This window comes from Myotis davidii, unplaced genomic scaffold (assembly GCF_000327345.1).
Source record: "Myotis davidii unplaced genomic scaffold, ASM32734v1 scaffold600, whole genome shotgun sequence".
NCBI lineage: Eukaryota > Metazoa > Chordata > Mammalia > Chiroptera > Vespertilionidae > Myotis > Myotis davidii.
This window is the reverse complement of record NW_006291976.1, coordinates 246,540-264,545: the sequence shown is the minus strand read 5'-3', so window position 1 is coordinate 264,545 and position 18,006 is coordinate 246,540. Positions and strand designations below refer to the sequence as shown.

Below are 18,006 nucleotides of genomic sequence, written 5' to 3'. Positions count from 1 at the left end.
GCATGTTTCTCTTTTATTAGATAGGATAATATGATACTAAGAAAAATTAGCCCAGCCAGTGTGGCTCAGTGGTTGAGTGTTGATCCAGGAACCAAGAGATCAAGGTATGATTCCCAGTCAGAGCACATGTCTTGGTTATGGGCTCAATCCCCAAAAGGGGGCGTGCAGGAGGCAGCTAAGTGATGATGTTTCTCCCTTTCTATCTCTCTCCCTTCCTCTCTCCCTAAAAATCAAAACATATTTTTTTGAAATTATATGAAAATTGAAAGCTTTTTTAGCATTATGCAGAAACAATTAATTTGTAATAAATCTACTTAAGGAATATTGCATTATTACACAAAGATTGCCAACAATGAAATAGAGATTGTAGTCTAATTCTTATAAAAGTATTTCAACTTTTATGATAATTTTTTAATCAAATTTTTACCAAAACTGAAACTGTCCTTCTAATTCCAGCCCCTCAAATTCTGAGAATAGAATGGTTATAAGAGAACTGAAGCAACGAAAGAAGTTGGCAATTTTGATATTCCTTACCTTTGTATAATCATGCTTTCAAGAAAGGTGTGTCACTTAATCTCAAGATTTGTTATTAATATTTCAGTTAATTGAAAATAAAAAAATAAAGGATTTAGGTTCTTTATGAAAATATGTACTTGTAAATTTTAAAGACTACTTCCATAAGAAAATATATCAAGCCTTGAATGACACAAATTCAGAAAAATAAAACTATCAATAGAAATAGAAGCATCTTTTATTAGAAAATAAAATCTGGTTTTCTTACAATTCAAGATAAAACCCTAATTACTTTAAGTCTTTCTCTTCCTTTTCTTGTACCTTCCATTTTCCTTCCCCTCCAGTCCATTTTTACCACACTATCAGAACAAAAAGTATAAAATTACTGCCCACGGTGCTAACAAAATTAATGAGGAAAGATGTATATAGATCTCACAAAGATGTGCCCAAGTTTACGTTGCCAAGGGAACACTGACGTCTTAGATTTTAAATGGAAGAGTTTATATTTAAAGAATGTTGGAGTCAGTAGATGTATTTTAAGAAAAAGCAAAGCACATACCACTTATTCCCAAATACCAACAAATGACACATGGAAATTATACAAAAACAATTAAATTTAGGCAACAATCAACAACCATCCATTAGCCTGAGTCATCTGAAAGGCAGTGCTGTTTAATGAAAAAAAGCTGACCTTGGAGTTAATAGTTGAGGCTTACGGTGCCAGCTTTTGCAAATCATTAGTTATGGGAACTTGGAAAAGTCACTTAGCCTTGCATAGGCTATTTCATTATCTCAGAGCCTTACTTTCACCATCAGAAAAATGTGAAAGGTTAGCAAGATTAGTCAAGTCCCTTTCTAGAACTGAATATTCTTTAGTTTTATGATATCTTTCTTCACACATTGAATTTCCAGACCCTATACAATTTCTAGTACTTTCTCCAAAATAGAGAGAAAATGATCCTCATGTAATGGGAAGAATGACCATTTCTATTTAAACCCAAGTTTGTTTTACTCCCCGCCACAGACACATACACACTCAGATACCTTGGTTACCTCCATTCTAGTTTTCATTAAGTTACTTTTTTTCACCAGGTAATATGTTCAATCACTTTTTTTTTTTGTTTTTTAAGTCTGAAAAGGTACAGTACAAAGTCCCCCTCATGCCCTTTAAATACCTAGTTCAAACTTCTACCATCACATAGTAAGCACAGGTATCATAAAGCAGGCATGAGCAAATTTTTTCTGTAAAGGACCAGATAGTAAATACTATCAGCTTTGTTGGCTATTAAAGTCTCTACCACAGCTATTCAATCTGGCCATTATAGAGTGTAAACAAACATAGACTACATGTAAACAAATGTGCACAGTTGTGTTACAATAAAACTTTATTTGCAAATACAGGCAGTGAACTGAATTTTTCCAGTGGGGTCAAACCTTGTTATAGCGCTAAGTTTAAATATTTCTCTCTTTATTTTTTAACCCTCACCAGAGGATATGCTTTTACTAAAAAATTTTTTAAGAGAGGGGAAAATAAAAAGAAAATATCGATGTGATAGAAAAACACCAATGGTTTCCTCCCTCACCCACCCCGACATGGGGAGCAAACCCACAACGTAAGTATGCACCTTGGCCGTAAATCGAACCAGAAATGTTTTGGTGTATGGGATGGTGCTCCAACCAATTGAGCAACCCAGCCAGGGTTATGCTTCTCTTTTATATGAGAATTTTAATGGTAGTGTTTGGTAAGAATTATAAAAGAAATTGCAACAAAAAAACACTATTTGAAACAAAAATTTATCCTACTACCCATAATTAGGTTTTAATATACATTTTCATGTAAATGTAAAATTTTCTTATAAATAGACAAAATTATTCCAAGATGTCTTCTCTATAATCTATGATATATTACACCAAATATACTCCTCTGGCATAATTATGAAGAATTGGAGGAACATTAAGATAAAACAGGCTAGCTGCACACTATCAACATAAAATTATGGCCCAAAACTTTCCCTTAAAATGGTAGATCAAATATATAATTAAAAGTTTTAGGGAATATATTTAAAGATTAAATCAGAGTTTATTAATTAAAAACAAACTAAATCCTAAATATATATTTCCCAATCAAATCAATTCCAAAATGCATATCCCTAATATGTCTTACACAGGTTTTAATGTAATAAAATAAATCAAGATTAGAAAGAACCAGCTCTGCCTAAAATGTAGATCATTACTGAGTAACCAGCTTCTCAAAATTCAAAGGTATCCTAGGAATATAGCTTACCTTAGATGCCATTCTCATAAAAAGTCTGTTCTGATTTTCTGCTGTTCCCATCTTCTCATTCTTGACTAAATCGTTTAGACTTAAATTATCATCATCATGAAAGTATCTGACCCTTTCTTTTTCCTCATGGGTTGAAGCCTATGGCAAAATGAACATTATTAACTTAGTGAAAACATGAATTTCTCAAGCATTTTAATGAATGAACCTATAAATCTGATATTAAATGTACAAATCCCACTATGTGTCACAATCTTTCCTTCCATTTAATCCCTAGTTTATTTGCCTCCACGTGGAAGAATTCCCATTAGAAAAATAATCCCTACTTTCTGCCCCTTTCCTTTCCTCCTTCCCAGGAATGGAGGCATGACATTCTCTGATTTCTGAGTTTGGGGGAAAAGGCAGAATTGTTTTTATCCCTTCTCTCCTCTCTGCTCTTCTCCCCCCTGTAGTAGCAACTCCCTACCCCTGTGGAGGGAAGTCTGCAGTAATCCAGATTGCAAGCAAGCATATTTAAAATAGAGATGAGTATTAGCAAACCCACTGCAAACAGCTCTATCAGAAACAAGCTGGTATTCTGATTCTTATCTAAATCAATCCCGAGTTTTTCCTATCAGTTGTTTCTATACCTACATGTGAAAAATAAAAGTGCTATTCATTTCCTCCAAAATCAATCCCCCTCTCCAATACTAGTTTCACATTCCCTTATACAAATAAAACCTGCTCTTTAACTTCTTTGAAATCTTGAAACCACATGCCCAATATTTTTTCCCAACTACTCCTGTCGTCACCAGCTTAAATCTCATATCCAGGACTTCAGTCACTCTCTAGCTCCAAATCCTTAATTTCTGGCTCTGATATCCTTTCATTATACCCAAAAGCAAACCTCAGTCCTGAATGAGTATGTCTACCCTCTTTATTCCTATACCTAGATTGCCTGGTAGCAGGCAACTCAAAAAGAGCCCTTGAGCCCTAACCGGTTTAGCTCAATGGACAGAGCGTCGGCCTGAGGACTCAAGGGTCCCAGGTTCGATTCTGGTCAAGGGCATGGTTGCAGGCACATACCCAGTAGGGAGTGTGCAGGAGGCAGCTGATTGATGTTTCTAACTCTCTATCACTCTGCCTTCCTCTCTGTGAAAAATCAATAAAAATATACTAAAAAAAAAAAGAGTCCTTGATGCTATCTGGCAATGCATCTGGAAACCCTTACCCAGTCCTGTCATTTCAATATAATTCAAACCTTGACTATTCTCCGGCCACATACCCCTTCAAACCGCTAAACCTCACACTTAATTAGAAGAGCTATCTATTCCAGGCCTATTTGTTGAATGAATCCATTACTACCTCTAGCAGCAAAGGCACTCAACAAGCAAATAATAAACACCTGACAGAAAAATTCTGAATGAACTAATCTTCTGTGGACCAAATCACCACTTGTCTGATATTACAAATCTAAAACAAAAAACCTAGTTTGGGAAAACTAGATACATTGCTTTTGTCATCTCAAGCGCGTCAATGTAGTGCTAAAAACTAATAGCTAGAGGTGAAAGATGGAAAAGAAAATTAGGTTTATAAAGGATCACAGCAACTACATAATTAAGACATGGATATCCCACCACTAGGTCTCAAATTATCTAATACAAATAACAGGTCTGAGAGACTAAGGTTTCCCCTACTAGTAAAAGCAATAGTAAGAATATAAAAAGAAGCTAAAAACAATGTCAAAGAAATGTACACTCAAGTTAAAATTGCCTTAAACAGTCAATGTTCACCAGTTATTTGAAAACTGTAGTTGAATTAGATTCCATTTTATAAAAGGCAAGAGGATTTAAGTAAGAATAAGAGTAATAACATAATTTATTGCTTTCTAATATTTGCATTATACAACAACCTTTCATAAAGTATTTTGAAGTATGTAGTCTGATGCAAAGAAAACCCCAAGGGGAAAAAAGAAATTCTGAATTTTAAAAAATATCTGAAACATACCATCTGTCTCTTCCTTCTTCCTCCTTTAGATTCCAGAGGTTTTTCTGGTGTGTTCACAGGCCAAACTCTACCAGACTGATCTGTTCTGACAAGAATCACTTCTTGCTGGTCTTCATTCTATGGGAAGATTTAGAGATAACTTTCAAAATTATTGCACAGAGTGTTGAATGCTTATATTTAATAACAAGGATATAAAAGTATAAGAATAATTCTAGTTTTCACATAATATTATGGATTATCTTAAGTCTCCTGGACCTTCAAATTCAAATACTAAAACCCTCTTCAAATTCACTTTTTCTTTAGTTCTTCATACTTTTTGTTAATTTATTGTACTTTTTACTTCTTAAATAAGTTTAGGCATACTTATATTGCTAGAACGTAAGTCTTTTAAGTAATTAATTATCTGTTCACAATGATATGTCTCTGCAACTCTTCTAGGCCAAAGACCAAACAATATACTACCTGGTTATCTGCAGCACCTGGCACAGTTGGGTGTCAACAAATGCTTGAGAATTGGAATTATCTGCCTCAGATAGATTGCTGGTCCCTTCAACTTTCCTCATCTTCCACTTTCTGCTCCTTAGGCATGCTAATACAATGGACACGAAATTCTCCCACTTTGGATACCCAAGACATTAAGAGGACTAGAAACAATGAGCAAGTCCTATATTTGCTACTACGTCAATGCACAATATGGGGGGTTATTTAGGAATCTGTATCAGGATCAACAATCAGGCCAAAAAAAAAAGCAAACCAAACAAAGAAAATATTAATGCCAATTAAGAACAAAATTTTTTTTAGATAAAGGCAATCATAATATAATTTGGCTTAGCAGTGTCTATTATAGACTCAAGAAATAACTTTGCTTAGAAATAAAGACATAAAAGCCAGAAGAAACAGTTAACAACTACCGTATTTGCCGGCGTATAAGACGATTTTTTGGCCCTGAAAAATATGCCTCCAAGTGGGGGGTCGTCTTATACGCCAGGTACACTTCAGATAGACTGCCCATAGTGCTTGCCCCGTGCCATAGTGGCCTCCCGATGCCCGCCCACTTCATTCCACATCTGATATTGTTTTACCTTTTATTTGGTGTGTGGAAGGTGTGCGGAAGAGGGGGTAGTCTTATACGGCGAGTATATAACAAACTCTGTATTCTGAGTGGAAATGTTAGGGGGTCGTCTTATACACCCAGTCGTCTTATACGCCGGCAAATACGGTAGTAGTGGCTGTCTCTAGGATCGGATAAAGTCTGGAAATAGCTCTAGCCATTGCTACTCTGATACAGGCCTGTGAGCACTATTTCCATTAACACATTGATTAAAAAGAAAAAGAAAGGGGAAAGCCTAAATTATTTTGATTCAAAACTGGTATCAAAAATTCTGAATGTTTATTTGAAAGCCTTTTCCAGTTTCTAGCACTTTGGAAGTAAGAGTCTTCCACTAGATCAGATTTTCCCTCCAGTTGGTATTCTGCAAATTTGTCATCATTGAAGCCATATGGCATTTGTTTCCATTTTTCATCTTTTAAAATTTCAAGAAATAAGCAGTAAATATTGTTCTTAGTATTTTCATAATTTTTTAACAGTCTCTACTGAATATCTAGTTATGTCCACAGAGAGAAGGGTGTTCACTATGTACAAAAATGGCCAGCCAGGGCAGTGAGCTGACTGAACAACAAGGTACATGAAATATATATCCTGATTCAAGGCTATTTTTTTTTTTTATTTACACCAAGATATCTGCTCAAAGGTGGCACCTTAATCACATAAAGGCATCAGAAGGCTCATAGCAGCTTTAGTTATATCTCCTCTTCTCAATTCTTAATACTGTTCATTTTTTGTCTTCTATTTCCACTCCTCGCTTCCCCCTATCCCTCCGCTGTTCAGTCTTAGAGGCTTAGCTATTTTATTAGGATTTTAAAAGAACAACAAAAAACTTCTTCATTGTGGCTGTTTGTTTTTTCTATCGCTTCCACTTATTTTTGGTTTTCTCTCTCAGTTATTTCAGCTTTTATCTATCCATCATATCTCATATCTACTCTTTGAAATATTTTCTCTTTTCTCTTCTGTGTTATTGGCTAACACCACAGGTAGCACAGTATGCTCGTGAGCACTCTAGAGGCAGAACGCCCATGTCCCAATCCTGCTTCATTCTATAACCTTGTAAGTTATTCAATCCCTCAATTTCTTCATCTGTAAAGTAAACATAATAATAAGGTGTTTTCAGGATCAAATAAACTAATACCAGGCAAGTATTTAGAACAATGCCTAGGTATAAAAGTAAGTGATAAATATTAGCTCTAATTTTTAGTCCCCTTTCATTTAATTAATTCTTTCTTTCTTTCTTTGACTAAGTCCTGCCAAGGATTTATCCCATCACATCCCTAAAATCTGTAGAATATTCACTTCATATCCATTATTCTTGTTTTACTTTTGCTTGCTTTTATTTCATAATATCTTATTCCTTTTATGATTATGTTCTCATAACTGAAGCTACTAAACATAATTAATTTGAAAACTATTTTAAGATTGTGCTACCATTTTCAAACTTACTGGCAATGAGTGTTTATATCCCAATTATTTTTTTACTATCTTTCTAAGGGAAAACTAATGTTTTCTGGTATGCTGGTATGCAAAGCTTATCTCGTGGGAGTTTTCCCTTCCTTTCTGTCTCTGTCTACTCTTACCTCTCGCTACCTGGTAATTTTGACACTGTCTCTACTCAGCCTATCAGGATTCCCAGTTCTTACAATATTTCACACTGATATTGGGGATATTTCACATGGCTGCAAGGTTATGTCCACTTTATACTTCCCATCTTTTTTTTTAAAATATATTTTATTGATTTTTTACAGAGAGGAAGGGAGAGGGACAGAGAGTTAGAAACATCGATGAGAGAGAAACATCGATCAGCTGCCTCCTGCACATCCCCCACTGGGAATGTGCCCGCAACCCAGGTACATGCCCCTGACCGGAATCGAACCTGGGACCCTTCAGTCCGCAGGCCGATGTTCCCTCCACTGAGCCAAGCCGGTTTCGGCTATACTTCCCATCTTAAAACAATTTCCTATGAGCTACCGACTTAAGTATTCAAAGAGTTTCCCAGACTCATTGACAGGAACCCTGAAACCTGGTGCAGGTAGAGATGCCATGTGAGGGGATCTTTTAAGCTCTATCACATCAGATGAGCTCAATTCTCAGCCACGCTGCCTAGCTCTGAAGTTGGATCCCTGCAAGCTCCAGTCCCTATTGTTTTATGTTTCTGTTCAGTTTCCTATGCACAGAGAAGTGTATCTTTATTTTTGAGCCATGTTATATCTCTTCCAAATTGTCCATTTTATATTTTGGCTGTGATTGCTATGTTTTCATAGAGTGAAGGCCTCAAAGCATTAATGTACCTACCCTACTCATAAACTCAGAAATGCTGCTCAATAATTTTTCAAATTCTTTAGGTTATAGAGACCACCAAGCAAACTGATAATATATTTCATAACCACATCTTTTAAGTTGCTCAAGTCATCTTATTAATCCTGAAATTCTTCTACAGCATGCTCTAGAATTAAAATAAAGGAACACATTCATTTTAGCCTCAGTTTTACTTCTTGTCAAATTGGCATATACTAACCTGCCTAACCTCTCTCTCAAAAAGTTGCTGACAGGATATGAAACATGTACAAGCTTGAAAAAATTAAATATTCATGTAAAGATCATTATTAAAAATTATGAGTAATATTTAAGGCTAGACAATAGTTATTTCACAATTTTAAAAGTGGATTATTCAGGGCCACTAAAGATTTTAATTTTGTGAAACAGATATTTTCTAGAGCCAGTAGAATATCTGGCTCTAGCATAATATGAAAAATCAATTCAGTTCTTCAATCTTCTTTCTTCTCACATCAATGCTTCTTTGTAATCTTTACATAGAAGCTACCTATGAGAATATAAATTTAAATTATATTTCTAACCAGGTTCTTTTCTGCATTTGCCAGGATGGGGGTGGACGGAGGCAAGGAGAAGGTTTAAAATTTTTTTAAATGTTGATTAACATTTTAGAATTTTCTTACATTAAAATAATAGAATTCACCCTAGCCGGTTTGGCTCAATGGATAGAGTGTCAACCTCCAGACTAAAGGGTCCCAGGTTCAATTCCCATTAAGGGCACATGCCCAGGTTGCGGGCTCAATCCCCAGTGAGGAGCTTGCAGGAGGCAGCCAACCAATGATTCTCTCTCATTATTGATGTTTCTATCTCCTCCCTCTTCCTTCCTCTCTGAAATTAAAATATATTTTTTAAAATAAATAATAGAATTCATTCAGATGTGAAAAAAATTAGTTATTTTGACAGATAAAAAATATATAAATTTAAGAACAGCAAATGTTATAGACTTCATACAATAGCAGTAAAATCTAAAAACTGCCTTATACTTTTCCTAATCAAAAACAAACCAAGATAATTTTTCCTGATTAAAGTTAATATTGATATAATTGTATAAAGTTCTAAAACATACTTCATTTAATTTTAACAACCCTGTAACAGAGGTATTATTAAGCCACATTTTACTAATGAGGATACTAAGGATCACATACAAAAAGTGACAAAGCTCCAGGCCCAATTCTAGATCTTTGGCTTTAAAAATGCATGCAATTTCTATCCTTATACTCTTTCCATTATATGCTCCTTCTATTACTCCATGTCTCTAATAAAATGAATTAGTAAAAAATTACCAAACACTGTCACTTTTTGAAAGGAAAAAGTAAGTTGATAATGCTTCTTTCACTGGTGAACTGATTTTTAATTATGGAAAATATCTTTCACACACACACACACACACACAAAAATTAGCCCACCTTTTAACTGAGAATGCTTGAGGATCTTATTAAGGACCCGACAAAAAAATCTAAATTTTAATGGATAATTTAATATATTTTGGAGATTATCTGGCTTTAATAATGAAGCTGTGAGCAATCTAAAAAGATTTTTCCATAACTGCTATAAATAGCAAATAAAAAACACCAGACTTTTCATTTTTTAATATTCATTTCATTCTATTTAGTCAATGAATCCATAACATTCAGAATTATTTTTATATTATATAATCCAAAGGCATACATGTGTCTAAAAAGATGAGTAAGATCACACACTATCTCATACTCCCCCAAAACCATCAAAACCATCATAAATCTGTCAGCTCTCCTTTCAAAATATTTATAGAAAACATTTATGCATATGCAAAAATCTTATCACTTCTAGCAATCTTCTCAGCTACTATCTTGGTCAAAGACAGTATAATTTCTTATGTGTATTATTGCAAAAGCGAACTAGACTCTAATTTCTGCCCTTATTCTCCTTCAATTTATTTTTAACAAAGAAGCCAGGTTGGTGCTGTCAAAATATATTATTTGCTCAAAACCCTTAATCGCTTTTATTTCACCTAGAATAAAAGGCCATTTACTTACTCTGACTTTCAAGTTTAACATGAACTGGCCTCCAATAGTCTCTCTGATTTAGATCTCCTACTTCACTCTCATTCATTCAACTCCAACAACACTGGTCTCCATGCTGTTCTTCCTACACATCGGACACGTCACCATCTTTGGACCTTTAAAAATTCCTTATGCCCAAAATGCTCTGCACTCAGACAAAGAGATTCTCTGCTTCACTTACATCTCTGCATGGATGTCACTTTTCAAATGAACTTTTTCTGTATACCCCAAGCTACCAGCACACCAGGTACTCAAGATCCCCCACTTTTCCCTGGGATGTATAACTTTTTATATGCTAATTTATTATTTTTATTGTTTACTGTCTCTATCACTTCCCACATGAAACTCCATGCAGGCAGGTGTTTTTAATTGTTTAGTTCACTAATAGATGGACAAATGAATCATGGAACAAAATAATTTGTTTTACATAAAATGGACACCAAACTCATGTCTCTCATTCTGTAAGGGAAGAATTTAAAAACCAGTCTGACTTGCACAAAATCAAACAGTCAGTAAATGACAGAGTCCACCATAAAACCAGGTCTCCTTGGCCTAGCCTTTTGTCCATCAGGCACACTAGTAGAATGTAAGGCAACTCATATGAAAATAAATTTTAAAAACAAGCAAACACGCATACGTATACACACGCGCAAGCGCGCGCACACACACACACACGAAACACAGACAGAGTTAAATACATTTAATATTACCACTGCCGAGTAGTATTATACAAGGTAATCATATACCTACAAACCTAACTTTTAATACTTACCTCTATCCCAGATTTTTTTGATGATACAGTTTCTTTGAATTTATTTGCTTTTTCAAGTTGGGCTTTAAGTTGCTCAGCTAATTCCTTCAGACAGAAAAACAAGAAAAATACGTGTAAATAGTTAAATCCCTCCTTGTGTCATATTTCAAATGTATACAATAGAAAGAAAACAGCATAGTAAACAGCCATGTAGCCACCAACAAAAACACAGTTACCAAACCAGAGCCCAGTACATTACTTGTAAACAAATCAATCTCCATGACAAACTTCTCAAATACCTGCAGCATTTATACATTGAAAATAAAAAATTACAAGGACATATATTTTAAGGAAGATCAGAAGATAAAGGAAATACATAACTTTAAGAATGACATTTTATAGTTTCTTATAATTATCAACTTCCAATCCTCAAACTCTCAGCTATCTGTAAGAAGGGAGACATCACAAGACTTAAAATATTACCTTCTTTATTGTTGATAAGTAATTTAGATAAAAACTCTGAATATATTTCATTTTTACTCTAGAAAGTATATAGAAATGTATATAAAACTAGAAGCCCAGTGCACGAATTCATGCATGGGTGGAGTCCCTTGGCCTGGCCAGCAATCAAGCCCTATAGGGGGGCCGGCTGGCTGGGGAGAGGAGCCCCAGGAGGTTGGCCAGCTGGCCCCTTGGATCAGGGCCTATGGGGGGACCGGCCGCCACGGGGGGAGGGACCATGAGAGGTTGGCTGGCCAGGGGGAGGGGCTTTGGGAGGTTAGCCGGCCAGCCTTCCCGATCAGGGCCAATGGGGGAGCCAGCTGGCTAGGGGTAGAAAATTTTCCCATTTCTGATAAAGTCACAGGAGGGTGGCCAGCCAGGGAGAGAGGTCGCAGGAGGTTGGCTGGGGGGGGCAGATGGCCAGGGGGAGGAGCCACAGGAGGTTGGCTGTGGGAGCGTAATGACCACCAGGGGGCAGCTCCTGCACTGAGCATCTGCCCCCTGGTGGTCAGTGCACATCATAGCAACTGTCATTCTGGTCATTTGGGCATAACAGTTGCTTAGGCTTTTATATATGTAGATAGCCAACATATAAAACAATAAATTACAAAGAAATAAACAAATTTATATGACAAGCAAAAAATAGCACTGTTGCAGTGGTTCCATAAACAACGGAACAATTCCTTTAACATGTTAACCTCCTAACTTGGTGACCTCTCCTTCATTATTTTAACTGATTCTTTGTGCTTTCAGAACTCAAACTTTATTTTTTTGCTATTGTCATTGTTGGTTTGTCTTTTTCCAATTTCTGATAAAGTTCTGAGTTGAAGTTCAGTGTTACCAAGGACCAGATTCAAAGTGGGAGAGCAGCATACATAAGATATACCTTTTATCAGACATACAACTGAATAAAAATATGTGTCTTGTTTGGCCACCTTTAGTTCTACTACAGAGTGCTAAACTGATAGAATACCGAGGACATATTTTAGGGAACACAAGAATATGAAGGAAATACATAAACACAGAGACTATTTATATTTGCGTTTGAGATGAGTATATACATATGACCATGAATCTATTCTGTCAAGACATAAAAGTCCAACTTTGCTAATCTGCCATGTGCAATATAACATGTATTAGTATAACAGAAATGTGGCAATATAATAGATAGATAGATAGATGATAGATAGATAGATAGATAGATAGATAGATAGATGGATGTAGCTCTTACCAAATCATCCCTATTTCTATTCCATTTTGAGGTAAAAGAGTCTTAAATCACAACATTACTACAGGAGTTAAATAAGCTAACCTATACAGAGTAACTAAAACACTATTAGGCATAAACACATTGCCTTAAAATTTGAATAAATTAATTAACCATCCTCTTGAAGCATTCATATTTTAGGTTCGTATGTAAAAACTGTAAGTAATACATGTCCTTAACAATGCATGACTAAAAAAGAGGGAAAAGTCAGTGATATCTTTATCCCCCTGATATCTGAGCTCAGTAAGTTAGAAATGCAAGAATAAAGTACATAGCAAAATAGAAAAGAAATTAAAAAGCATTAGTTCCATAAGATCTTAAATTTCAGAAATCTGACAGAGAAAAGTAGGTAATTTATTTAGAAGTAGACAAACAGTACTGTTTTTAGAAGTGTTCAATTGCTTTAAAGAATCAATAAGCAGCAGTTATCCTCAAAATGTGCTATGTCCACATTGCTAAGGAAAATTCCAAACTTACTCATCAGAAGTTAAATATTTAATTACTACTCTCCAAAAGAACAACATATAAAAATTACTCATCAGGAGTTAAATATTTAATTACTGTTCTCCAAAAGAACCACATATAAGTCTTACCATATTTCCCATCATCTCTGCCTTGATAATCTTGGCTCCCAACTTGTTCTTCTCATCAACACTCAGGATGTGGATGGACTCATCCTCAGGGCGACTTCTGTTTGAACAAGGCAGATGAACAGCATATGACATATAGGTACACTGCAAATAACAGCATCAACACTCAAATGTTACACCTCACCAAAGTTTCAACAAATAGATCATAATGTACAGATATATATATATATCAATGTCACACCATAGATTAATAATTTAAGGCAGTGGTCGCCAACAGGTGGCCCGTGGGCCACTGGTGGTCCGTGAGGTCTGAAAGTTGACGACCGCTGGTTTAAGGTTCTGTGTTACATTGCCATGATAGCCTATGGCAGTTATAAAAATAACGAAGCCCCACTAACAATGAGGTAAAATAATATAGAAGTCAACTATTCATTATTTATTATTCCCATACTCATTCTAAAATAAGGAAACAAATAAAAATTAATAAAAACACTAGAATCAGGCCATAATTCTACACATCTGAAGAAACTTTTCATTCAATGTGGTATTATTTATAACCCAAGGAAATGACATATTTAACTGCATTGAAAGAATAAAAACAATGATAATGTGCTCTTTTGCAAAGTCAACCCAGAATTAGTCACACAACTTAAACTAATTTACAAATAATATTATGTATGAAATTATAGTAAGGAAGCTTCACAGAAGAAAGAGAAATTTCAAGCCAATGTCAGATTCCTTACACATACAGTTGCCCGGACTTGCTACCTTAAGAAAGATTTGAACTACAATGCAGGAAGGGGAAGCCCAGGAAGAGTCTAACTCCTCAGTGAAGGAGACATAGCTGCGAGTCCAAGAGCTCCCAAACAGCTAAAGAAGAGAGAGCTGCAGGGAGTTCCCCTGAAGTATTCAGCAAGAAGCTACCCACAGCCAAGAAAAGAATCATCCAGAAGGGTTAGAGGAAGCATGCCTGGTCGCTCTAGCCAGATTAGGAAAAACTCACAATTCAGAAAGCACAGGGTAGAGTATTAAGAGAAGGGTTTTGCTTCATTAGTGGAAAATAAGCCCTAGAATATGCTGCCCCGGGCTCACCTCACAAATGTTAGAGCAAGAACCAACAGATCAAACTGTTTCCAATGAACTTCACCATGTCACCAAACAAAGCCCAACAATGTTTACAGAAATGCAAGTATAATCAGCACTCAACAAAACAAAATTCATAATATCTAGTATCCAATCAAAATTACCAGGTACACAAAGACAGAAAATTAGACTCATCATTAGTAGAAAAAGCTATCAATCAAAATCAACCAAGAACCGACACAGATGGAAGAAACAGCAAACAAGGGCACTAAAGTTATAACTATTCCATATGTTCAAAATGTTGGAAACAACTAAGATGTAAAATAGATTAAACTGAATTTCTATGGATAAATATTACAATGTCTGAGATTTTTAAAAAATACCCTGGATAAGATTAATGGAACATTAGACTGAAAAAGAAAAAATTAGTAAACCTGCCCACCTGCCCCAACCGGTTTGGCTCAGTCGATACAGCGTCAGCCTGAGGACTGAAAGGTCCCAGGTTTGATTCAAGGTCCCAGGTTTGATCCCAGGTACAAGGGCATGTACCTTGACTGCGGACACATCCGCAGTGGGGGATGTGCAGAAGGCAGCTGATCGATGTTTCTCTCTCATTGATGTTTCTAACTCTCTATCCCTCTCCCTTCCTCTCTGTAAAAAATAAATTAAAAAATACATTTTTTTTAAAAAATTAGTACACCTGAACATTAGAAACACATACAGGAAATAAACTATTTAAAAATGAAAACAGCATCAGAGAGCTGTGGGATAATCTTAAATGCCCTAATATCCATGTCATTAATGTCCTGAAAGAAAGGAATGGGAGACAGGAGAAACAATAGCCAAAACTTTCCAAATTTGTTAAAAATTAAAAAAAAACTTACATATCTAAGAAGCTCAAGGTATCCCAAGTATCAAAAAAAAAAAAAAAAAAGCTACGTCAAATTGCTCAAAACTAGTGACAAAGAACATTTTGAAAGCAGGCATAGAGGGGGGAAAAAACAGACAAATTTAGGCACATAAAAACAAAGGTGCGGCCCTAACCAATTTGGCTCAGTAAATAGAGTGTCGGCCTGCGGACTGAAGGGTCCCAGGTTCGATTCCTGTCAAGGGCATGTACCTTGTTGTGGGCACATCACCAGTAGGGGGTGTGCAGGAGGCAGCTGATCGATGTTTCTCTCTTATCGATGTTTCTAACTCTCTAGCCCTCTCCCTTCCTCTTTATAAAAATCAATAAAAATATATATTTTTTAAAAAGGTACGTATGACAACAGATTTCCCATCAGGAACAATGTAAGTAAGACAGCAACAACGTCTTTAAAGTACTTTAAACTGTCAACCTAGAATTCTATGTCAAGTGAAAATAACTTTCAAAAACAAAAGTGAAATAAAGACTTTTTCAGAAATAACAAGCTGAAAGAATGTTAAAGAGAAGCCACAGGCAGAAGAAAAACTATACCAGACTAAAATGTGGATCAGCTCAACGGAAGGAAGAACAACCAGACTAAAATGTGGATCAGCTCAACGGAAGGAAGAACAACAGAAATCATGACTATAAGAGTAGATATTTAATACTTTTCTTCTTCTTATTTAAATCTCCTTAAGATAACTATTTAAACAAAAGTAATTATATATGAGGGGGTTATGAAATAAAATGTATGACAACAGTAACAGAAAGGACAGGAGAAGAGAAATATAAACAAACTATTATAAAGTTCCTATACCATACAGGAGTGGTCTAATATCACTAGAGGGTAGGTAAGTTAAAGATATATTCTATTCAAAGCTAAGGTGCATGGGAGGCAGCGGATCAATGATTCTTTAATCATTGATGTTTCTATCTCTCTCTCTCTCTCCCTCTCCTTTCCTCTCTGAAATCAATAAAAATATTGTTTTTAAAGACAAAACTAAGAGTGCATGACAAATGATACCATGTATATAAGACTTCAGAAAATGCAAACAAGTCTTTAATGAAATAAAGAAGATGAATGGTTGGCTAAGGGGGTTGGGAGGTATGGGGAGGGAGGGATTATGAAAGGGTACCAAGAAACCTTTTAGAATGATGGTTTCATTAGAATATACTATTTCAAAACTTACCAAATCGTACACTTTATAGTATATATGTCAATTATACCTCAGTAAAATTATTTTTTAAAACCCTCAAAGGGCTGTGATAATAAATTTAAAAAGCAGAAAAATTTCTGTCATAAATCTCAAATATAAAGAGCATATCTATGGATTACTAGTTTTCCCAAATTCCTAGATTTCATCATACTGTACTGATATTAACCTGAATTTCCAACATACACTCTGAACAAGTAATAGAAAAGACCTCCAAGTTAAAACTTGACCTAACAACCATATATAAAAATTATTCCCTTGGGGTAAAAAATAAAGTATTTTAATAGGCAACACTAGAGGTTTTGTGTTTTTTTAAAGGCATTAATCTCTGCAGAAATCTTGTATGAGCCATTTCTTCTCATAGTGGTGAAAGGAAAGGCAATACTCTGGTGCTTAGACTAAGAAATCTAAAATACTTCACATAAATAACCATTAGAAAATAACATATTTTTGTTCCCCTCAAGTTCTTTCAGTCTACATTTCAAAAAGCAATTAAGACAAACAGCAGGGGCACTACATTGTGTAAGCAGAAGAACTTTATCACTTTTATATGCTTCTGTGGACTGAGGTACTGTTTGTATTATTAGCTGTACCTTTTGTATGGAAAAAAGTTTTCAATCACTTTTTAAATTAAATTCTGAGGTACAAGTCATTTCTGTTGTATTGTGAATTGAATTTATTTGCATTTCAAGCAACCCAATCATATTTCAATAAAAATTTTGACTTATAAACAGTTTTCTCAATTTGAATTCTTTCCCATTCAATTAATTTTCCAAAATTCTCTGCTTTGAAAATTTATTATTGCTGTCCTTCATGAAACTTGAAATGTTTGCATGTATTATAATATAAAACAAATTAAATAACAGTCATTCCCTTTCTAAAGAGTATCAGTGCAATTATTTTCCCATGAAGTCAGCTTGCTCCAGCATCTGCTTTAACTGCCTAGCTTCCTAAGTGAGAAACTTCCTGGATGTTTTCCTCCTTTTTCCTGCCTTTATTCACTGCAAAGTGTTTAAGTACCTGACCAGGTATTTTGTTTTGTTTTCTTCCTACAAAGTTATGTTCTAGTTCACTAATTTTCATCTCAACACCAGCCAACTGAGAAAATTAAAAAATGGAGGAAAAGAGAAACCAAGATGGCAGCATATATAAACACCTGAAATTGCTGCCTCGCACAACCACTTCAAAACTACAACTAAAAGACAAAACGGACATCATCCAGAACCACAGGAAGGCTGGCTGAGTGGAAATTCTACAACTAGAAGAAAAGAGAAAAGCACACTGAGACTCAGAGGAGGTGTGGAAGTAAAGTGCAGAGGTACGGAGGCACACGTAGAAAGGGCTAGCAACTGAGGACACGGTTGTCTTTTTCAATCGGGAGGCATCTCAAGCTGCTGACTGCTCTGAACTCCAGTTCCGGGTTAGTCTC

At 35.4% G+C, this 18,006-nt stretch overlaps 1 protein-coding gene across 1 annotated transcript in view; it reads right to left on the bottom strand.

Moving 5' to 3' along the window:
• Positions 1 to 18,006, bottom strand: part of CWF19L2 (CWF19-like 2, cell cycle control (S. pombe)) — an 87,994-nt gene that overhangs the window by 32,171 nt on the left and 37,817 nt on the right. The window contains exons 5-8 of the mRNA XM_015565055.1: positions 13,377 to 13,473; positions 11,037 to 11,120; positions 4,781 to 4,897; positions 2,798 to 2,935 (exon numbers count right to left, since the gene is read on the bottom strand). Of these exons, the coding sequence (XP_015420541.1) occupies positions 2,798 to 2,935; positions 4,781 to 4,897; positions 11,037 to 11,120; positions 13,377 to 13,473 (436 nt within the window). The remainder of the gene's footprint in view (positions 1 to 2,797; positions 2,936 to 4,780; positions 4,898 to 11,036; positions 11,121 to 13,376; positions 13,474 to 18,006) is intronic.